General features: G+C 42.5%; 1 protein-coding gene across 1 annotated transcript in view; it reads right to left on the reverse strand.

Annotated features, from left to right (window-relative positions):
• The window catches only part of STMN2 (stathmin 2), a 41240-nt gene extending 22076 nt beyond the window's left edge, over positions 1 to 19164 (reverse strand). The window contains exon 1 of the mRNA XM_053395794.1: positions 18921 to 19164. Coding sequence (XP_053251769.1) covers positions 18921 to 18939 — 19 coding nt within the window. The 5' untranslated portion in view covers positions 18940 to 19164. The remainder of the gene's footprint in view (positions 1 to 18920) is intronic.
• Between the last annotated feature and the right edge of the window lie 4458 nt (positions 19165 to 23622).

Consider the following 23622-nt stretch of genomic DNA (forward strand, 5'->3'; position numbering starts at 1 on the left):
CATATTATTATTTTTTGCCACCTCTGAGATAAAGCATGTCAAGAAATGTCGTCTTCTCTTGCTGCTGATGTTTCTTGGTTACAGTTATGTGTCTACTGTACTGTAATGAATTTTTAGTGGGGGGTTTGGGGGCAGTGTTGAGATATCCTTTGTTTTTTTTTTTTTATTGAACAATTTTTTATATAACAGAAACAAAACATACATGAACAAACATTCAACAATAATAAAACATAAAACAAGTACCATTTCATAACCCAATTTCTAAACCTTACTTCCTCGACCTCCTCTTACTTCCCGTTTCTGTATTCCAAATTCTTACAATTATTCAGCGAAATCTTGCCTTATTTTATTATAAATTTATGCTAATCACCCTTATTCTCTTTGTCATAACCATTACTGATAGTAACCATTTGTTTTAATCCAACATCATTCTAACTGTCTCCAATTTTATAATATTTCTTTAAATAGTCCTTGAACTTTTTCCATTCTTCTTCCGCCGCTTCTCTTCCCTGGTCTCGGATTCTGCTCGTCATCTCTGCCAAACTCATATAGTCCATCACCTTCATCTGCCATTCTTCCAGTGTGGGTAGATCCTGTGTCTTCCAGTACTTTGCAATAAGTATTCTAGCTGCTGTTGTAGCATACATAAAAAAAGTTGTATCTGTCTTTAACACCCCCTGGCCGACAATACCCAAGAGAAAGGCCTCTGGTTTCTTGGGGAAAGTATATTTAAATACCTTTTTCAGTTCGTTATAAATCATTTCCCAGAATGCCTTAATCTTCGGGCACGTCCACCAGAGGTGAAAGAATGTACCTTCCTTTTCTTTACATTTCCAACATTTATTATCAGGCAAGTGATAGATCTTTGCAAGCTTGACTGGGGTTATGTACCACCTATAAATCATTTTCATTATATTTTCTCTTAAGGCGTTACACGCCGTAAACTTCAACCCGGTGGTCCACAACTTTTCCCAATCAGCAAACATGATGTTATGACCAATGTCCTGAGCCCATTTAATCATACTTGATTTTACCATTTCATCTTGTGTATTCCATTTCAGCAGCAGATCATACATTTTTGACAAATTCTTAGTACTGGATTCTAACAGTTCAGTCTCTAATTTTGATTTTTCCACCTGGAAGCCTATTTTTCTGTCTAGTTTAAACACTTCATTTATTTGGTGATAATGTAACCAATCTCTCACCTTCCCTTTTAATTTTTCAAAACTCTGCAATCTCAGTTTGTCCCCTTCCTTTTCCAAGATTTCCCAATATCTTGGCCATTTCGACTCCATATTTAGCTTTTTAACTGCCTTAGCTTCCATTGGTGATAACCATCTTGGAGTCTTATTTTCCAGCAAGTCCTTATATTTAACCCAGACATTCAGCAGTGCTTTTCTGACAATATGGTTTTTGAAACTTTTATGCGCTTTAACCTTGTCATACCACAAATATGCATGCCACCCAAAAATATTGTTAAATCCTTCCAAATCCAAAATGTCTGTGTTTTCAAGAAGCAGCCATTCTTTTAGCCAGCAGAAAGCTGCCGCTTCATAGTACAATTTAAAGTCTGGCAGGGCAAACCCCCCTCTTTCCTTTGAATCCGTTAATATCTTAAATTTTATTCTGGGCTTCTTGCCCTGCCAGACAAATTTAGATATATCTTTCTGCCACTTCTTGAAACAGTCCATTTTATCCATTATTTGTAATGTTTGAAACAAAAACAACATTCTTGGCAAAACATTCATTTTTATAACTGCAATTCGACCTAACAAGGAAAGCTTCAAGTTTGACCATATTTCTAGATCTTTTTTCACTTCTGTCCAAGTTTTTTCATAATTGTCTTTAAATAAATTCACATTCTTAGCTGTCATATTCACACCCAAATATTTCACTTTTTTAGCCACAGTCAACCCCGTCTCATTCTGAAACCTTTCTTTTTCAATCTGTGTTAGATTTTTCTCTAATACCTTAGTCTTTAACTTATTCAATTTAAATCCTGCCAATTGACCAAACTCTTGGATTATTTCCAAAACTCTTTTCGTGCTAGCTTCTGGCTCCTGTAATGTAAGTACCAGGTCATCTGCAAATGCTCTCAATTTGTATTGTTTGACTCCGACCTGAATGCCTTTAACCAACTGGTCCCTCCTGATCATATTGAGCAAAACCTCAAGGACCGATATAAAAAGTAATGGGGAAATAGGGCACCCCTGTCGTGTCCCTTTTTCAATCTTAAACTCTTCTGTTACAACATTATTTACAATTAATTTTGCTTTCTGTTCAGAATATATTGCACCTATACCATTTTCAAACCCTTGGCCTACCCCCATCCCCCGGAGGTTCTTCAACATAAAACTCCAAGAAATGTTGTCAAAGGCTTTCTCGGCGTCCACAAATATCAAAACAGCCTTAGTGTTTATATTCACTTCCAACTTTTCCAAAATGTCAATTATATTCCTTACATTGTCCGACAAATGCCTTTTCGGGAGAAAGCCCGCTTGGTCCCCATGAATCTCCTCCATCAAAACTCTTTTCAGTCTCTTTGCTAAAACATCAGCAAAGATTTTGTAATCCACATTTAGCAAGGAGATGGGTCGGTAGTTCTTAAGTTGGGTCTTTTCAGTCTCTGTCTTTGGTATAAGTGTAATGTAGGCCTCTCTCCACGTATCGGGTGCCCTTTTCCCCTTCATGATCTCATTACAGACTTCCTTCAAAGGTTGTATAAGTCCTTCCTTCAAAACTTTGTAATATTTGGAAGTCAATCCATCTGGTCCAGGTGATTTGCCCAACGTCATGTTTTGAATGGCATCTTCTATTTCCTGTGCTGATATCTCCTGATTCAAAGTTGTCTTACTTTCCTGCGAAATCTTTTTCAGCCCATTTTTCTCGAGGAATTGTTGTATATCTATTTCATTCTGCGGCCCTTGTGTATACAATTGTCTAAAGTAGTTCTGAAAACAATTCCTAATTTCTACTGGGTTGCATATGTTCTTTCCTTCCACTTCTAAGTTTGTTACCGTGTTGAGTTTTTGTCTCTTCTTTATTTGCCAAGCCAATAACTTGCCACATTTGTCTGCAGATTCAAAAGACTTCTGTCTCATTTGTTTAATTTTCCATTCTATTTCTTGATTCATCAGTTCCATATATTGTGTTTGGTACAATTTAATTTCTCTTAGAATCTCTTGCGATTTTGGCTTCAATCTTAATTTCCTTTCCCCTTCTTTTATCTTATCCAGAATTTTCTCCTTCCTCTCATTTTGCTTTCTTCTCTTTAATGTATTTTGTTGTATCAAAAACCCTCTCATCACGGCTTTGCTTGCGTCCCATACTATTCTTTTTTCTACTTTAGTCCTTAGATTAATTTCAAAATAATCTTTCAGGGTTTTTTGGGCCTTTTTACAGATCTCCTCGTCTCTAAATAAGGTGTCATTCATTCTCCATCTGAAAGAGCCAGTTGTTGTTTGCTTCATCACCATCTTTACTGCATTATGGTCGGAGAGAGTTTTTGGGCAGATTTCCACTTTCTTTATATTCGACGCCATACCGCTAGTCACCCAAATTTGGTCGATCCTAGTCCATGTCATTTTGGCTTCAGAAAAGAAGGTTCCCTCTCTCTCTAGTGGGTGTTTTGTTCTCCAAATGTCAATCAAATCCATATTGTCAGTCATTTCAAAAAAGGTTTTTGGTAGTCTTCCATCTTTTGTGACTACCTGTCTTTGTGCTTTGTCCATATTTGTTGAAACTACTCCATTCATGTCTCCCATCATAATCAGTTTATAGTCCATATAGTCCGTTAAAATCTCATGCAACTTCTTAAAGAATTCTGTTTTCCCTTCATTTGGTGCATACACCCCCACTATCAGAAATTTTTCTCCTTGAAATTGGATTTCAATTGCCAAATATCTTCCTTGGTCATCTTTAAAAATTTGTTTCGGCTGCAAATTTTCCTTTACGTAGATCACCACTCCTCTCTTTTTTACTTTATCTGAAGATATAAATTCTTGTCCCAGTCTCTTATTTATTAACAATTTTCTATGTGCTCTTGTCACATGGGTCTCTTGTAAACAAATCAAGTCCAAATGATCTTTCTTTAAAGCATGAAATATATTTTTTCTTTTTCGGGGGTTGTTTAGACCATTACAATTCCAAGTTAGAAGTTGCAAAGCCATGATGGGGTTATTTAATTCCTCCTACAGCTCCCAATTGTTGTTCGTCCTTTGTCGGTGGTTCTGTGTCTTTATCTAATCTTGAAGGATGTCCTTCTCCTGGATGGGTCTCTTTCTGTAGGTCTTCTTCGTGTTCTCCCAAGAACTTGTCTTTATCACTCACTGTTTTTATTCTTCTTTTCTTGCCTTTGTATTTAAAAGACAAGCCTTGGGGAAACTCCCACCTGAATAGTATGTAGTTCCTCTTCAATAGTGTCACCAAATCCTTATAAGGACCTCTTGCATCCAAGATACTTTTAGGGATGTCTTTAAAAATCTCAATATAAGAGTCCTCAATCCGAAGGGTTGTTTGATAATGCAGGTTCAATATTTTATCCCTCTCTTCTTTGGATCTTAGAGTTATCAAGCAGTCTCTGGGTCTATTCTTCTTCTGCCTTGTTCCCAACCTGAATGCACTCTCAATTTTGAGCTCTTCTTCTTTCAAATCTTGCTTCCAAAAGTCAGAAAACTCTTTTGTCAAATAATCCACCAAGTTGTCTCCTTCTTTTTCCGGCACAAGTCTAATCCTTAGGTTTTTCTCCTTGCGTTGCATATCCTGCATAGAAAGTGTCAGTTCATACTCATCCAATTTCCTGTACACCGGTGGAAGTTTCCCTTCAACAGCAGTAGCAATTTCCTTAGCTTCTTCAGCTATCTTTCGCGTTGTAGATGAATCTTCCAATAGTTTCCCAATTGCTTCTGCATTAGAGTTCACTTTATTTCCAAGGTCAGTTATACTTTTTGTATTCAGATCAATTTTCCCAGAGATTTCTTCAATTTTCTTATTTGTTTCAGCACCTTGCTTCTTTAATTCCTCTAAAGAATCACTTATTTTTCCCAAGGCCTTTGTAAACGCATCTTCTGAAGACATTGTTTTCACTCTTGCCTTTGTTGCAGCTGCAGTTCCCGGGGCCCCTGATACAGAGGCCCTTCTTTGCATAGAAGAGTCCACTTTGTATTGTCTACCAGATCTCAAAGTTGTTTCTTGTGGATCTTCTTTCTGTTTACCATCTGCCATAACAAAGTCTTTCGTTCAAGGTCATTCCCACACTCTTAAACTGTCAACAATAAAAAGTTCTCAGGTTTTAAATTCCACTTAGTTCCTGAAGCTGACCAAATCCTCTAGAGGGCGCAAAATCAGTTTCTGAACTTTAAATTGTTCCCACACTTCCAAAAAGCAAAAGCCCTCCAAGTCCCTTACTTTGTAAAAGATCCAAATTAAAAGTGTCCTGCAAATGACTTACTATGTAACCAAATACGATGTTTCAAGTTGAGAGTAACCAAAGTCTATATGTCAGTTACTTTCTAACCTTATTTGTAGCAACCGTCCTTAGCCGGTGTCTTTCCTCCGGCAGTCCGACCCCCAGGTAGATAAGCAGCGGTAATCAGTTCAATCTCCTTTAAATTAGGCAGGAAATCCCTTTAAAGCCTTCTTCCCCCCCTCCCCTGCCTTTTGGGGGGGAGTTCTTTGCTTGGTGTTGGGTTTCTTAGCTCATAAAAGCTGTCAAAAGTTACAGCTTCACTGTCTTTCGCTTTAATCTTGCTGCAGGACGGTAAGCAGACTTCCTTTTTAGTACTTATCCGTCTCGGTGCCCAAATTCATTAATTTTGACGTCCAATTTGTAATGCAAACTCAATCCTACTCACGGAAAGTTGCTCTCTTTTAGTCCAAAATCTTCGGAAGAAGTCAGCGCTCTCCGCTGATGGCGACGCGGCTTCGCTTCGCAGGCTGGGTGAAAGCGACTCTCAGCACCGCTCCACGCACCCCTCCGCTGATCTATAGCCTTTAAAAAGGCTATTTCACAACGTCGGGGGGGGGGGCAAAGGTGCCCGCCGAGTCTCCGGTTCACAGGCTACGCGCCTGTGACTTTTAAGGGTCTTTGCTCCGCCGTGAGCAACAAGACCCGAACCCGCGAAGCAGATCTCTCCCGGAGCTCCGGGAGAAATCCGCCATTCAGCGCTGGCACTAACCCGGAAGTCTCAGTGTTGAGATATCCTTTGTTATTGCTATTAGTGTTTGGACAATAACGTTGTCTTTGGTAGAAGTTGCCTTGAGCTCTTCAAAAGAACTTGTAAAATGTTTTTCAATAAATAAAGTCATAAGTGGTAAGCAGGGCACTGGGCACCATGTTTCAAAACTGTAGTGGTATTTGTTGGTAGCTGGAGCCCATTAGGTAAGGGTGGTAGAGAGCGGTGATTATTGGTTTGTGGGTTTTTTTGTTCTTATTTTTTATCATGTATTTTGTGCTTTTATATTGTGTTTTTATGTTGTGAACCACCCTGAGAACTGTGGATGGAGGGCAGCGTACACATTTAATGAATAAACAAAACAAAACATGTAAGGCAGAAGGCAAGGAGCCCCAGAGAAGGCACAGCCAACTAACTTTTCCTCCATCCTAATCCCTGTCGAGTTCTACAACAGTAAGGAGGAAGAAACGGATAGGTTGGGCCATGCCCCAACTTCCCGATTGGTAGTAAGCAAGAAGATAGGCAGGTAGGATTTGGCTGAGGGCAGACTGGCGGGGAAGTGCCCCATTTGCCCTAATGGACCAGACTCTTAAAACACCCACACTTAGAAGATTTGCTCAGCCTAAGCAAAGGAAACAGTGGTTGGTTACCACTAGGAGCAGAAAAGAAAGGTACAGACTGAAGCAGCACCAATAGGAAGGGAAGCAGGAGGGGAAGAAAATATCTTAGCAGGCATAGGGAGCAATCTAATGCACCCTTTCCACTGGAGTATGTCCCACTAAATTCAGTGGTATTTCCTTCTCAGTAGATACACATAGGCTAGTTAGTCACATTTAATTAAGTGGGCCTTACTTCTGAGAACATAGGATCACCCTGTTAACGCAGCCTAAAGTTTAAATAGTTCTTTGTCAGATTCATCCATCTCAAGCACTCATCCTAACTGAAATACTTCAGGACAATTACAATATATATGTGAGTGTTTTAGATAAAAAAGGAAACTTACACTGCAACCAGCTAAAAATAAATTGATAATTGTTATATATACAATTACTGAAATTGGGTGTGTGGCATGGACAGCACTGCCATTTTTATCTGAGTCACATTAAAGTCTTTGATATGTTCCTAGCAATTTTCTGCTTTTAGTTTTGTTCTTCTCATGACAATTATCTCAGAAATCCGTTTTAGTGATGGTTGATTGGAATACAACCTTTAAAAGCAGTCTTTGCAAATTAAACTGAATAGATCAAGTAAAAATACACTTGTATTTAATAGTCCCATTAAAAAACCAGATGACTGAAAGAGCTACTTATTTTTAAGAAAATAATCCTCATAATATGACATAATCTTCAAATGTCATTTTCAGTATATTGCATGAAAATATTATTCCAAAACTTAAAATAGTAATTATTAATGTCACTTTTCTGCTCCCACAAATTCTATTGTGTTCTGACACAGCTGCACAATCAATATCAAATGTACAAATTGGCACAGGGTGAAATTAAAATAAATCCTGGTTGTGTTTTCGGATTGCCCTAAGATATCCTAACAAAAAAAATTCTTATCAGCTTTGAAAATGGCTGGCTTAGAAACATGCATATACTTCAGGCTGTCATGTGAGCAGGACATAAAAGCTTATCATCATAATTCTTCATGAGGCAAAATATGGTTCTTCAGAAAGGTCCATAGTTCAGCTTGAAGCGGCAAGGCAGAAATGGGTATACTAGCCCTTACATGCACAGCGTATAAAGTGAGAGGGTTTAACATTAAGCTTGTGTAAGTAGAACTATGTGACTTGGCTCTAAAGTAGTGTCTGGAGATGGGCGTTAACGGCTTTCAGAGTTGGAAGTGATACAATAAGACATTTTGCTTTTCACAGTATGCACACTCATACCCACAGTCAACTGTGTTCAGAGGTTTTGCATATTTTGAGAAATGCAGGTGCTTTGGTATAGGTATTGTTGCCTATTATTATTATTATTATTATTATTATTATTATTATTATTATTACATTTCTTATACCCCTGCCCATCTAGCTGGGTTTCCCCAGCCACTCTGGGCGGCTCCCAACAGAATTAAAAGCATTATAAAGCACAATAAAACATCAAATGTTAAACACTTCCCTAAACAGGGCTGCCTTCAGATGTCTTCTAAAAGTCAGATAGTTGTTTATTGCCTTGACATCTGACGGGAGGGCGTTCCACAGGGTTAGGGCTTTAAAGGTCAAGTATGCATGTTCATATTTTATGTCCCATTATCTATGACCTCTAGGCCATGGGCCTGATGTGGCCTGCCATAGCTCGTTCTAGCAGAGGTGGGCAGGGAGGAGAGCAAGAGATATGGCAACCATGGGAGCAGAGCTTCGAAAGTGTATGCATGTTCATATTTTATGTCCCATTATCTATGACCTCTAGGCCATGGGCCTGATGTGGCCTGCCATAGCTCGTTCTAGCAGAGGTGGGCAGGGAGGAGAGCAAGAGATATGGCAACCATGGGAGAAGAGCTTCGAAAGTGTAGATCAGTCCAATTGCTAGTTGACCTGATCTGTAATTTCAGAGGTGTCCCTTGGGCCATTGACCAACAGAAAGAAAGACTTGTGTGAAACTCTGGACAGCTGCTACCACTTAATGTTGACTAGGGGCCACTATCCCGTGTAGCCCAACAACACCTGGAAGACCACATGTGGTTGTGATTATGATTGTGGACATTGTATTATGATGCCTAAATATTTTCTTCCTTGAATACATAACTTTTCAATGTAGTGTTTCTAAAGAACTTGGATGCCATTTTGGGTAAAGTCAACAACAAGAATATTTTTGGCTTCACAGATCAAATCAGCCTGTCTCCAGATTTCAGCATGGGTCATTCCAACAACCTCACTAATTTGTTGCCAGTTTGCTTTTGTTTGACATAATTCCTATGCGATATATGATGGTCCAAAAGAATAGTCACAGACCTGTGTCTTTAATCATCTGTCTGCCCTAATCAGATGCGAAGAATGGAAGTCTGAGTGAGGAATGTTGAACTCTTCGCTTATTACTATTATTGTTGTTGTAAGTTGCTTTGGGTTGCCTTGGGTAAGATAAAGTGACTAGCAAATTTAATAAATACTACGACTACTGAAATTTGTTTTATAGTTATATTATAAATGTATAATTTTTTGGGGGGATGGGTTTGATTTTATATAGAGAAAGACTGCTTTTGTTTCATTAGCTAGCACCTTTGAAGAATTTATTTTGGAGAAAAATAATCAAATGGATGGTGAACTAGTGTGCCACTGCTAGGGTAGTGTACAGAGTGTAGGACTCTGGTTCAAATTCCTACTTTTTGCCACAAAATTATTGGGTGTCTATAGGCCTGCCATTATGGCTCCCTTCAGATGTTATGGCACCAGACCCATGTCCCAGTTGCACAGAAAAATAATATTCAGGTAGGTAGCTGTGTTGTTCTGACACAGTTGAAATAAATTAAAAAATTAAAAAAATGTCCAGTAGAACCTTAGAGACCAACTAAGTTTGTTCTGGGTATAAGCTTTCATGTGCATGAAGAAGTGTGCATGCACACGAAAGCTTATACCCAGAACAAATTTAGTTGGGCTCTAAGGTGCTGTTGGACAATTTTTTTATTTATTTAGAAAAATAATATGGCTGTGTAGATATGATTTTTAACAGCAAAACATCTCCTTGGGTAAGGAATGTAGGAGCCTCACTCTGACTGCCACCTACCTTTCTACAACCCCTCTCTCAATGTGCTTTTCCCCCACAGTCAAGCTCATTGCCAATATCTGAGCTCAACAGAGGAAGATCCCCTGGCAGTGTGTGTACATCATATGTTGTTAGACTCCACCATCCCAAACTATGGGCTATGCTGGCTGGGACTCATGGAAGCTGATGTCCCACAACCTCTCAAGGGTACCACATTGGCTACCCCTGATGCAGAGGAGAGTTGGAGAACCACTTTATAATGCTCCTTTAAATGTGGACAATCTCATTGTCTCTGGGAATGGAGCAGATATGTGTTTAAATAGATGATCTCTGCCCATGCCCAGGATAAATGTGAACAGGGCTTGTTCTCTGTCATGAGTGGCTTGAAGGAAAGCCAAGGCAGAAACCTAATAACCAAGTACTGTATAAATCAGGGGTGGGGAACATGTAGACCACTAGATGTTGCTGAACTACAAACTCTCATCAGCCCCAGCAAGCATGGCCAATGGCTAGGGATGATGGGAGCTGTTGTTCAGCAACATTAGTAGGGCCACAGGTTCCCCAACCTTGATATTAATAGTAAGGAAACATTACAAACACAACTTGCAACTGCTTATAACTCAGACAGAAACCAATTTCAAATTTTAGTACAGAATTGTATAAAGCTGGGGGGGAAATGTCTGGAAACCAGTAACAACAAGGTATCTGAGACTTCTCTGGCCTTGCCATATGACACAGCTTCTGGATTCCAGAGACCAGAACAAGCCAAAAGAGATTTTAGGACTATACATACTCTCTAATCCTCAGTTATACATGTTGTTGTTTTATTAATTATATAGACAATTATATTCAGAAGTGTGTACTGGCTTTGGATCATTATTTTCTTTTTATCAAGAGAGCAGCTTCCTATAAATTTGGCAACAGGAACTCCTTGACACTTTCTGAAGACTGAGTTACTAGTCTTTAAAAATAAAGTTGAACAATATAAGCATGCATACCAAAGAACAGTGGACATGCTGAAAAAATAATAGCATTCTTGTTCCGTTTTAGGCCAAATTCTGCCCTATTATTTTGTGCAAGCGACACATTAATTACAGTTTTGTCAAAACTGCTATGATTTAGAAATCAAACCATGAAATAAAGCTGAAGTGCTGAAGATATGGTTTGAGGGTTATGACCTAAGACATTTCCCCACATTAAACCCAATATTCTAATAAATTCACATTAATGATGCTGGTAGATGAGACACAGTCCATTAGCCTGTATCTGTCTAGGCACTTAAGCATGTGGTTGTCTAGCATCATGTGCCATAACCTAGTGAAGCTTTTAGACTGGAAAGCAATGAACACGCTCCTGTCAGAATTTAGCTCTTTTAAGTTCCATTGATTCAGTGTGAGTGTTATGTATGTGCTTAAATCTCTCTCCCGTTTAAATCAGCGGCACTAAAAAAGTGCTTAAATTTGGCTGTTCTTGATGTATTTAGAATAAAAGCTGTGGCAGTTTGCAAAGAAATGATATAGTTAGGTTTTGACAGGAAAAACATAACCAAAGCAGCAACAAATTGTCATGGGAGACGCAGAAAACCCCTACAGATATGCATCAATATTCCTAGAAAACAGGGAACTATACATGTTTTTACTTAAACATTTTACATCCCCCTTTATCTTAAAATTGGGCAACTTCCAATGGCTTTAAAAATACATAAAATATAAGTGCAATACATGATAAAAATGAGATATGAAAACACTGTAATTTAACAAATTGAAGATCACAACCAGCTTCTATGGTAGAATAAAAGGTGGATTAAATGGGAATGGCTTGGCTGGTCTCAAGATGGCAGATAGTGAACTTTTCTAAGAAAGGGGCCACCACTTTTAAGGCTCCTTCCCCAGTACGAGTATTTGCTCATAATTAACAGTAAGCACCTTAGCCCTAAGTGCAATTTAACTGGAAGTGAACCAGCTCAATTGTTGGCTAACTGTGGCCTTCATTCTCACAGGCTTAGTCACAACAAATGGTGGGACAAAGAGTTGGTGATAGCTATCACCAACTCTTCCGAGTAAGATTTTACAGTAGGAGTAGCCATCCTCCAGATCACATTTTTGAACTCAAAACTCCCAGCATGGCCAATCGTCAGAATAATGAGACTTGTAGTCCAGCAACATCTGGAGGGCCACAAATTCCAGCACCCTGTTTTGCAGGCATTTACAGAACGCCAGACTAGATGGGCTTATTCTAGCAAGCTGCCCCCTTATTGTAATTTCACATAGAAAGAGAATTCCTCTGACATGTACAGGTTTCTTAATAATAATAATAATAATAATTTATTATTTGTACCCCGCCCATCTGGCTGGGTTTCCCCAGCCACTCTGGGCGGCTTCCATAGAAACCAAAAATACACTAAAATATCACAGATTAAAAACTTCCCTGAACAGGGCTGCCTTAAGATGCCTTCTGAATGTCAGGTAGTTATTTATCGCTTTGACATCTGATGGGAGGGCGTTCCACAGGGCAGGCGCCACTACCGAGAAGGCCCTCTGCCTGGTTCCCTGTAGCTTTGCTTCTCGCAATGAGGGAACCGCCAGAAGGCCCTCGGCGCTGGACCTCAGCATCCGGGCAGAACGATGGGGGTGGAGACGCTCCTTCAGGTATACTGGGCCGAGGCCGTTTAGGGCTTTAAAGGTCAACACCAGCACTTTGAATTGTGCTCGGAAACGTACTGGGAGCCAATGTAGGTCTTTCAAGACCGGTGTTATATGGTCTCGGCGGCCGCCCCCAGTCACCAGTCTAGCTGCCGCATTCTGGATTAGTTGTAGTTTCCGAGTCACCTTCAAAGGTAGCCCCACGTAGAGCGCATTGCAGTAGTCCAAGCGGGAGATAACCAGAGCATGCACCACTCTGGCGAGACAGTCCGCGGGCAGGTAGGGTCTCAGCCTGCGTACCAGGTGGAGTTGGTAGACAGCTGCCCTGGACACAGAATTGACCTGCGCCTCCATGGACAGCTGTGAGTCCAAAATGACTCCCAGGCTGCGCACCTGGTCCTTCAGGGGCACAGTTACCCCATTCAGGACCAGGGAGTCCTCCACACCAGCCCGCCCCCTGTCCCCCAAAAACAGTACTTCTGTCTTGTCAGGATTCAACCTCAATCCATTAGCCGCCATCCATCCTCCAACTGCCTCCAGGCACTCACATAGGACCTTCACCGCCTTCACTGGTTCTGATTTGAAAGAGAGGTAGAGCTGGGTATCATCTGCATATTGATGGACACCCAGTCCAAACCCCCTGATGATCTCTCCCAGTGGCTTCATATAGATGTTAAAAAGCATGGGGGAGAGGACGGAACCCTGAGGCACCCCGCAAGTGAGGGCCCAGGGGTCTGAACACTCATCCCCCACCACCACTTTCTGAACACGGCCCAGGAGGAAGGAGCGAAACCACTGCATAACAGTGCCCCCAGCTCCCAGCCCCTCTAGACGGTCCAGAAGGATGTTATGGTCGATTGTATCAAAGGCCGCTGAGAGATCCAGCAGAACCAGGAAACAACTCTCACCTTTGTCCCTAGCTCGCCGGAGATCATCAACCAGCGCGACCAAGGCAGTTTCAGTCCCATGATGAGGCCTGAATCCTGATTGGAAGGGATCCAAATGGTCCGCATCCTCCAGGCGTGCCTGGAGTTGTTCAGCAACCACGCGCTCAATCACCTTGCCCAAGAATGGAAGATTTGAGACTGGGCGATAGTTGGCCATACTGGCCGGGTCTAAAGATGGTTTTTTAAGAAGCGGTTTAATGACCGCTTCTTTCAGCGGATCTGGGAATGTTCCCTCACAGAGGGAAGCATTCACCACCCCGCAGAGCCCATCGCCCAGCCCTTCCCGGCTTGCTTTTATTAGCCAGGATGGGCAAGGATCAAGGAGACAGGTGGTTGGTTTCACGCATCCAAGCAGCCTGTCCACATCCTCGGGGGTAACGGATTGAAATTGATTCCATGCAACTTGACCAGACAGAGCTCTAGCACTCTCCCACCCCAGCCCTGCTCCCACGGTGGTGTCTAGCTCCTTCCGAATATGAGTGATTTTATCTGCAAAAAACTTTGCAAAATCGTTGCAGGAGATCTTGGGGTCTTTACAAGGCCCCGGTGGTAAAGGTGGTTCCGTTAAATTGCGAACCACCTGAAAGAGTCTCCTGCTACTATTTTCTGCAGATGCAATAGAGGCGGTGAAGAAAGTCTTCTTCGCCGTCGCTATCGCCACTTGGTAGGCTCGAAGTTGAGCTCTAACCTGTGTCCGGTCAGATTCGGAGTGAGTTTTTTGCCACCGACGCTCTAGCCGTCTCAGCGATTGTTTCATCGCCCTCAGCTCCGAAGAAAACCACGGGGCTGTCCGGGCTCCATGCAATCGGAGAGGGCGCTTCGGAGCCAGACAGTCGATAGCCCTGGTTAACTCCGCATTCCAGCGGGCCACCAGGGAATCAGCTGAAAGGCCATCAACATGGGATAAAGCATCCCCTACCACTCTCTGGAAACCATCTGGATCCATTAAGTGGCGGGGGCGGACCATCCGAATTGGTCCCACCTCCCTGCAGAGGGGAAGGGTCGCGGAGAAGTCCAGTTGCACCAGGAAGTGATCTGACCATGGCACTTCTTTTGTTTCACTTTTACTTAGTGTCAGATCACCCACGTCACTAGAGGTGAACACCAGGTCTAAGGCATGTCCATGACTATGAGTTGGGCCAAACTTATTCAGGGACAGCCCCATGGAGGCCATGCTTTCCACGAAGTCCCGAGCGGCCCCTTGTAAGGTCGTGTCGGCATGGATGTTAAAATCCCCTAGGACAACCAAACTAGGTGTCTCCAGGAGAAAATCCGCCACGACCTGAAGCAGCTCAGACAGGGAATCCTTGGTGCAGCGGGGAGGTCGGTACACCAAAAGGAATCCTGTACTGCCCCTATTGCCCAACTTCCAGAACATGCACTCAGAAAACTGGATCTTCCCAGTAGGACGCCTGGTGCAAGCTAGTGACTTCCTAAAAATCACTGCAACCCCCCCTCCCCGCCCACATGACCTTCCCAACTAAACACCCATTGCTCACTCTGACCTATAGTTTAGTAGGAGTAGGGCTTCTAGGTCTGAACATCTGCCCTTGGCACATTTCTTTGAAAATCAGTAACTGGCGAGGACCTCTGTGCTGAGCTGAAATGAGCAGAATTCATGCAGTTCTTGGAAAGCTGGTATCTTGATGTCAGGGCCCATGTATGATGGAAAGTCAGCCTAAACCATTAAATAATGCTATACATCTATTGCCAAATCAGTGTGTAGTTCTTCATCTATTCATTGATCCATTTTCCGTGGAAGTATATGTCCTGCAGTGTAATTATTTGTCTTAAAAATAATTGACAGCCTTCCAGCTTAATGAGAACCAAGTGTTTCTCTCCCACACTGAGATGAGGACTGAATATCTGCGTTCCCTCTGGAATAGCAACTCTACTTCCCTACCCTAGGACATTAATCAGAGAATTTTGCAACTGATATAGGAGTCGCCCCCACCTCCCCCCTAGAACTCTGGTGCTGTTACAGGCTTAAGTTCAACAGATACAGCTTTCCCATCACTGCATCTTTTAGTGAGAAAAGGCAAAGAGCCTCAGTGAGGAAACAAGATGACAACCATACCCAGTGGGAGGGGGAACAGATGGATTATATTTTAGCTACCAAAACATTCTTTCAAATTTGCATGTGTAAACAACTGAAAATAATTTTGCATAAGCAGTTTTTCACTAGGGATATTTAGAGGAGATACAAAAGTCATCTTCAAATATTTGAAGGGCTGCCACATAGACAATGGAGCAAATACGTTTTCTGTTGCTCCCCAGGGTGGGGCCTGAACCAGTGGGTCCAAATTACAAGAGAAAGGATTTAGACTAAGCGTCAGGAAGGGCCTCCTGATGGTTTGAGCTGTTTGGCAACAGAACAGACTATCTCAGGAGGTGGTGGACTCTCCTTCATCAAAGGTTTTGAAGAAGAGGCTGGACAGCCACCTTGGGACATGGCTCAGGGGTGGAACATCTGCTCCCCATGCAGAAGGTTCCACATTCAATCCCAGGCATCTCTAGGTGGGCCTGGGAAAGACCCTTGTCTGAAACCAGGCTTGTCAGTGTAGACAATACTGAGTCTGATGGACCAATGGACTCAGTATAAGACAGCTTCCTCTGTTCCCATGTTCTAATATTCAAAATATTTTGGGGGGAGAGCTGCAGCTCACTGGTAGACCATCTCCTTTGCATGCAGAAGGTATTGTGTACAATTCCTGACATCTCAAGGTAGGGCTGGGAGAGAACCCTGTTTGAAAACCTTGAGAACCACGGCCCGTCAAGGTAGACAATGCAGAATTAGATGGACCAATGGTCTAACTCAGTCAAAGGCAGCTTCCTAGTGCCTGTGTTCCTTTCAAGGATGCTTTAGCAATGAATCTCTGTATTGGCAGGATGATCTCAGAGGTCTCTTTCAGCTGTATGATTCCATGACTTCAGTACCATTTTTATTTTTTTTAAAAAACTGAAAATAAAGATGTTATTGTCTATGCGGCAATGCAGTTACTCATGAGGGAGTTTTAAGAATAAGGCACTGCATTTATTTATGCTAGCAGACAATACCCTTGGTAAGTAAGTAAGGCAGGCCTGAATAGTGGAGTGACTAGGAAGGGTCTATTAATCATCAGGGTTAATCGGCAGCTGCTAGGGACTGCCACCACCTCACCTGCATTGGATTCATGAAATCCTCCTTTGCCAAACCCTGAAGATCCCTTGCTGGCTGTGGCTATGGAATTCTGAACAGGGGCCTTCTGCAGTGACCAGTCTCTGACTGACTACAAATTATCAATACTGATTACCCGATTGCAGCATTGGGGAGGAGTGGGAAGGGGATGAGGCCAGACTCCTGTCTGGCTGCATTGGCATAAACAGCTGTCTCATGCCCTTCCCTCAGGAATAACAAAGCCCTCTGCCAGTGGGCTGGAGTGGCTTCCTGCAGCACTGAGCACCTCGAAGCCAAAAGAAAGCAGCCTTTAAGGAGTGGGGCTCAGTGAGCATCCGTATTAATTTTGGACAAGTGAGAGTGCAGCAAACGAGCAAGATTTCTTAGGTGACAAGGCTTTTGTTTGAAAGAGGGAGGACCAGGGAAAGGGGAAAAAAGAAATATGATATCTCCCCAAGTTGCCTGTGTGTCAGTTGGTGCTTTTTGGGGGGAAATCGGCACCCCCTTATAATATATTGGTTTCATTTTTTGCAAAAGGTGGAGAAAAGAATTGGATACGTTAAAAAGCCATTTCAAGATGTGTGATGCTGGTCGCCAAGCCGTCTCCCTTCACTTCCCCAGTACCCACCGCGCCCTTCACTGCAATATCTGTTTTCTCCACCATAAAGCAGTTTTATTGCAGACTCAGTTTTGGGATGGAGACGAGAAAGTCGGAGAAAGAGAGAGAAGGGGAGAAGGAAAGAGGGATCAGAGGGGCAAGAGGAAAGCAAAGCCCGTGGCTCTCTTCCAAACGATGCTAAATAATTAAATCAGGAGATTTTACTGACTTCAACAATAACCTTTCTTGGTATAAATTCCGAAAACACAGCTAGCTATGATCTTTCTTCCCCGACCTGCAGTCCTGACTGCTGGAGAGCTCTCGGTGAGCACTGCAATGAACCTCTTTTCAGATGCGGAGGGAGGTTGGGTGCGGTGCAGGGGTGTGGCTGGGGGGCTGCTGAGTCTACATGTGTGTGCGTGGAGAGGGGGATTTGCTTCTGCTTTCAACGAGACCAAACAAAAACAAGGTCGCTGGAGGCATTACAGCAGGTGGGGCAATTCTAGCGGGGTGGGGAGAAGGAAGAGGTAGAGGTTTGTAATCCAGTGACCTACTTTTTCCCCTCTCCCCCCACAATCTGGCTACTAAAAGAACCAGCCTCTAGAGATCAAGGGGATCGGAGAGGTTGCTGCAGAAACAAACAACTGGAAGGGAGCGGAAAACCGATGCTGATAAGCAATAGCTGCAATTTGGAAAGGGTGAAGTGCCTTTTCTTTCCTGTCCTCCAGCCCCTTCTTTTTTCTCCCTTGCTAGCTGAGCGTTGGGAGTGGGTGGGAGAGAAAAAAGCAGGGGAGGGGGAGGATTCCCCAGTGCGCCTGTGACTAGGCAGCAGCAGCAGCAACAACGATATGGGTGGGGTCGCTCTGCATTGTGTCGGGCTGCTGGAGTCTGTGGCGTCGCTCTCTCTGCAGGTGCGCTCTCGCCGGGAACGCCCGGAGCAACGGCTGCATGACAGCCTTACACAAAGAAAGCAAAGGCGACCGCAACCCTAAATCCCCACCCTACAACGGAGTAAAAGGGAGGAAAAACACGTACACCACCCGTCCATCTTTAACACAAAGGCAGCGCAACCTAATTCTTAAACCCCTTCTTCACTTCCTCTTTACGCAATAAAGATAGTTGGATTTAATGCCGTCTCCATCTAATTCAAAAAGGCTGAGCAATTTCAAGCCGAAAAGGACTGGTCAGTTTCCCCCAATGCATTCTCCTAAACTCGCACCCCCTCCGGTTGCAAACACCAGGCGATGAGCAGGGCGTGATTTTAGGAGGCTGGAAACAACTCCGCATAAAACACAGAATAACTTGTTCCTTTTTGCCACACGCCAGTCCCAGAAAAGTGCTCTGGAAATGGAGCTTCGGGTTTACCTGACCCCAAACACTAAAGCAGACCGCTAGAATTGCAATCGGATTGCGCTGTTAATACTCCGGATGAACTGATTTGTGGCTAGGGGTGTAAAACAATCGAAGTGGATTTTTCTTTTTAAAAGTAAACCATAAGGAACCCTCAAATTGTCAGCTGCTTCCAGGTTTTGGCTGTAAAAAACAACAAAAAACAACAACCCAAGGAGAATAATAGAAATAAAAACAGTATTTTTGATTATAAGTATTATCAGCGCTCCGTCAGCACCACGGACAGCAGGTTTCTAGAATAGAGCAGCTATTATACAGGATGAAGACAAAAGAGATGGTACTATTTCCTTACCCATTGCAGTTTTAGCCATTGTGAGGTGTACAGACGCTCAGAGGTTGTGAAGGCAAAGAGGTCCAGCTACAGCAGTGGAGGGAGAGAGAGAGAAGACTAAGGCACTGAGTCAGCAGAGTGGGGCTGTGCAAAAGAAAGAGTAAGAGGCAGGAGCCCATGAATAATTATCACTCCTCTATCCAAGCAGATTGGCTCGAGAGGTCCCCTGACATGACTCCTGCAGAGCTAGAATCTCCAAGCATTAAATATTGATCTGCCAATGGTGATGGAGTATAAAGTGCCAGAATGCAGTTTGAAATAGAAATTGGCTCTTGAATGCTGCTACCCCCCTTTCGCTTTCATTTCAGTGGTACATTCCATGTCAAATGCTTAATGTCTTACATGAAAAGCCTATTGGTCTTGAAATCTCTGGCTGTTGCTACCTGTAAAACATGCACAAATGCACTTTAACACATTTTATGGTACTAATAGGAGGAAGCAGGGGAGAACATTAAACAAAAATTACCTAGTATTATAGCTGATTTTGCACCCATGCAGTGGAATTATAGATATATTGGCTGTAATCCTATGTACATTATCCTGTGAGTAAGGCCTATGGAGGTCAGGGAGACCTACCTCTGAGTAGACATGCATCGGATTTCATTGTGAGTGTATTGTTAACACCAATAGTTCACTGCTTTTTAATGTGTTTTGGTTTGCTCTTATAAACTCTTCTTGTTATCATGCATATCATAAAAATAGCAAGTGGCCAAGAGCTGAAAAAAGCTAAGTCTGGGATCATCACTGCAAGCTTACAAAATAAGAATAGAAAATATGAAGTTTGACATCCAGATTGTTAAGAAATATAGAATGATAAGGCAGAGAAAGTGTGATGACTCCCAAATGCATTAATGGTAAATGTACAGCTTCATTTGCTGATGTACAGTATGTGTCTGAAATTTGGGAACAGGGGAAATTCTATTGTGAACCCAATGTGGGACAAGAATGAACCTGTTCTTTCCTCTTCTGTGGTGCGGTGACAATGGAGAAATAATATTTTATTATGAGGTGGGCTCATTGGAGTGTGGGAGGGATCAGTGCTATCCTCTATTCCATTAGTGTGAAAAGAACTGTTAGCTAGATGGAGTGTGTATAAACCATAGGGTTTTTAAAATGAAGAATGGAAATGGCCTATTCACCACTGTCTTCCAGTATTTTAGTGCTCTAAAAAATATAGGATCATTGCTGGGGGTGGTGGGTGTTAGGTTTCACACGGGCCAACTATTGTGCATAAGAAAGTGGCAGAGCTTGGCCTGAGACTAGCAAATATAAATATAAGCAGCTGAGAAATTGCAAAATGATCAGAATATAATCCGGGGGGGGATGTGTTTCAAGTGGCTCAACATCTCTCTTGTTCTCTCTGATGCAATTATATATCCAGGTGATGATAATTATCTGATTTAATTTCTGCTGCCATGTTTCCCTTCCTTTGTCACAACTAAGCACTAATGTGATTGCCAAAAGGGCTGTGTGTGTGTGTGTGTGTGAGAGAGAGAGAGAGAGAGAGAGAGAGAAAGAGAAGGACTTTCCCTCCTCCCTTCTGATCCAATAGAGCAAAAGCATCAATTTGTGCTTTCACTTGATAATTTGAGTTGGAGAGAATTGAAATTCATGTAAGATACAGACTCAAAGATGCTGTGCTAGAAAGGACTATGAACACAGCTTTGGTGAGCTAAGAACTAATACCAGTGATGTTCTTTCTTTTGTACTATTTGATAGTCAAAGCGATGGCATTAAGTAGTACCCTGAGATTTACCACAACACATACTTCTTTGTGAGTGAAAATAATTGTGAGGTAACTATGATGAAAATGATTGGTGGGAGGGATTTTTCAGGCACCCACTCTGTGTGTGTGTGTGTGTGTGTTTGTGATGTTAGGATTTTCACTCTCTAATTTTAAAACACATCTCACCTTTGTCTCAACTGAACATCCAAGACAGGTTATAAGAATATCAAAAAGCCAAAAATGCTAAAATCACATTATTATGATTTAAAACAACATCAACCCAGAAAATCCAGTAGAGAACTAAAACACAATTAATTTTTTTAAGCATAGGGCAGATTTCATTTGTCATACTCCAAAAAGCCCCCTGGAACATCTGTGCCTTCACAATATTCTGAAAACCAAGAAGGAGCAAAGCCTTCTCAGGAAGTAGGTTCCAGAGTCTGGATGCAATTACTGAAAATCCCCCTCCTTCTTTTATTCTGGGCTCCAAAGCACAAAAGCAGCACTTTGAATTGGGGCCAGAAGTAAATTGTAAGGCAATAAAGATGATGTCATATTGATGTTATAGGCTCCATACAATGAGTCCCAGTTAAGATCCTCTCAGGTGCATTTTGAACCAATTAAAATTTCTAAGCAGCTATTACAAGCAGGTCCACAGTAATCTGGTCTGGCTGTTGCCAGGGCATGTACAGCTAGGACTAGGTGAGATGTTCCCGGAAAAGGCACAGCCAGCATATCAGCCAACACTGGAAAAAGGTGTTGTGCATTCTAGCAGAAGCCCCAAATTGTAGTCACTGGTATATTGGTTAAATCTTGCCCAAATGTTCAGACTGGGACAGCAGTTTACAGTATGATGTGAGGACCTTGGAATTTCTCTTCAAGGCCTTGAGCTACAGCACTGATGGAGAACCCTTTTCAGCCCGAGGCCACATTCCCATCTAGGCATCCATATGGGAGCCACATGCTGGTGGTATTCCCTGGTGGGGAAAGGATTGCACAGCCAACACTGTCCTCCTGCCCATCAACTGATATCAGTGATGTCAACTGATATCAGTGTATGCATGGTTTGGGGGGCAATGGCCACATGATCCAAATTGTACCCTCTGGTGGGCCAAGATTAGCCCACAGGCCAAAGGTCCCCCCCACCATGTAGCAGGTATGATTCTCAGATCATATCCCCACTAAGATGTTGAAAGTCCCAGGTTATTTGAAACAAATATTAAAACAACCATTATGGTTTTGCTGAGAGGGCAGATGGTTGATATTTTCCAGACCAGAGACAAGGGTTGCTGATGCACTGCAAAGTCTTGTGGGAGAGCACAGATGCCGCTTGACTTTGAATGAGACAATGTTAGCTGTACTGAAGTGGAAAAAAGGATTCATGTGTTGAAATAAGAGGACAGCTCTTGTAGCAAGAGCCCCAAACACTGCTAACTTTCTTTGGATTTCCATCAAAAGGTTCTAAAATCTAAGCTAAGAAACAGAAACCAACCCACAATGATGATGCAGATCAGAATAGTCATAATTATCAGCTTGTGGCTGCCTCACACACAAGCTTTGTCCAGGACTTCTATGCTCAGCAGGCAAGCAAGAACGCAAGTGAGCAGCAGCACTGGAGCTGTCCTTGGTACTGAAACACTCTGCAGCTTTCCAGACTGTTACATTGCCAATCGAATCACTTAGCTGAATCATAAGAAAGCTTCCTTCAACCACAGCAATGACTGGAACTGGGGGGTGGGGTGGGAATGAATCAGGGTCTAGCTTGGGGACACCCCCCCCCTGTGTGTATCTGTTGCTTCCTTTCTTTATATGATATTTTCTCCAACATAAGAAATCAGTAGTTTCTGTCAGTACCTTGCCACTTTCATTATACATTATGTTTCATTATATTCTCACTCTGTTCCTTTTGTCTGGCTATAAAGCATGAAAGCTAAATCCCCCCTCCCTCCCACCTGAGCTGGATTAGGAATAGGAGATGGGATGTAGAGGATGAATGGGTGCAAATGGCTGACTTCAGTTAACTCTTTGTGTAGCACAATGTGGCCTCTGTAGATACAGCCATAAAATAATCTTTACTTTTTATCTTAAAAAGCAGATTATCTCTTCTGAAACAATTTAAAAAGCAAAGCTCAGTAGAGAGGGGGTGTGGGGAAGGGGTTGATCTCTCTCTCTCTCTCTCTCTCTCTCTCTCTCTCTCTCTCTGTGTGTGTGTGTGTGTGTGTGTAGTTTTCATTTACAGAGAAGAGAGAGAAAGGTAATGGCTTCCTTGAGTCATACTCAGAGGGGATACAAGAGCATTAGGGTATTGTCTTTTTTCCAGTGCAGGAAACAGTGGTTTAGTGGTAATTTATGATGTGTAGGAGCTCATCATGACAGGCACACACACACACACACACACACACACACACACACACACCTATAGTGCCTGATCAGTCATGATGTGTACTGGGTGACTTCTGGCCTGAGTCTACCCTAGGCTCATGTGCCAGATGAGATCTGTCTCTGAATCCCCACAAATGCCACTCTGGCAGATGACATCATAGCTCCTACTGTGAAGAAGCACATGCACTGCCCTTCCACTACACCATTGCTAGGGACTCTTCCTTCAAGCATGAAGTCCACCCAGCCCTAGGCCAATCCTTTCCTGTTAGTCAGACACTTTCCTGAAATGAGGCAATATGTGATGGTCACTTCATCTGGTGCATTTATTAAGCATTAGGGCTGGTAGAGTGGGGAACATCATGATGTTTCCACAGGATAACTTCCTGTTGGAATTTTCCTGTTGGTAATCAATGTGTCTATGCCACTTGATTTTTCTGCATAAGGCATCCAAACATTTAGGAACCTTTTGGCTGTTACTGTAGAATCTAGAAGGCAATTTTCTTTGCTGGCAGATTCCCTCCATTGCACATCTGTGAAGCAGCTTGAGGCTGAACA

The sequence above is a fragment of the Podarcis raffonei genome, chromosome 7 (assembly GCF_027172205.1).
Source record: "Podarcis raffonei isolate rPodRaf1 chromosome 7, rPodRaf1.pri, whole genome shotgun sequence".
NCBI lineage: Eukaryota > Metazoa > Chordata > Lepidosauria > Squamata > Lacertidae > Podarcis > Podarcis raffonei.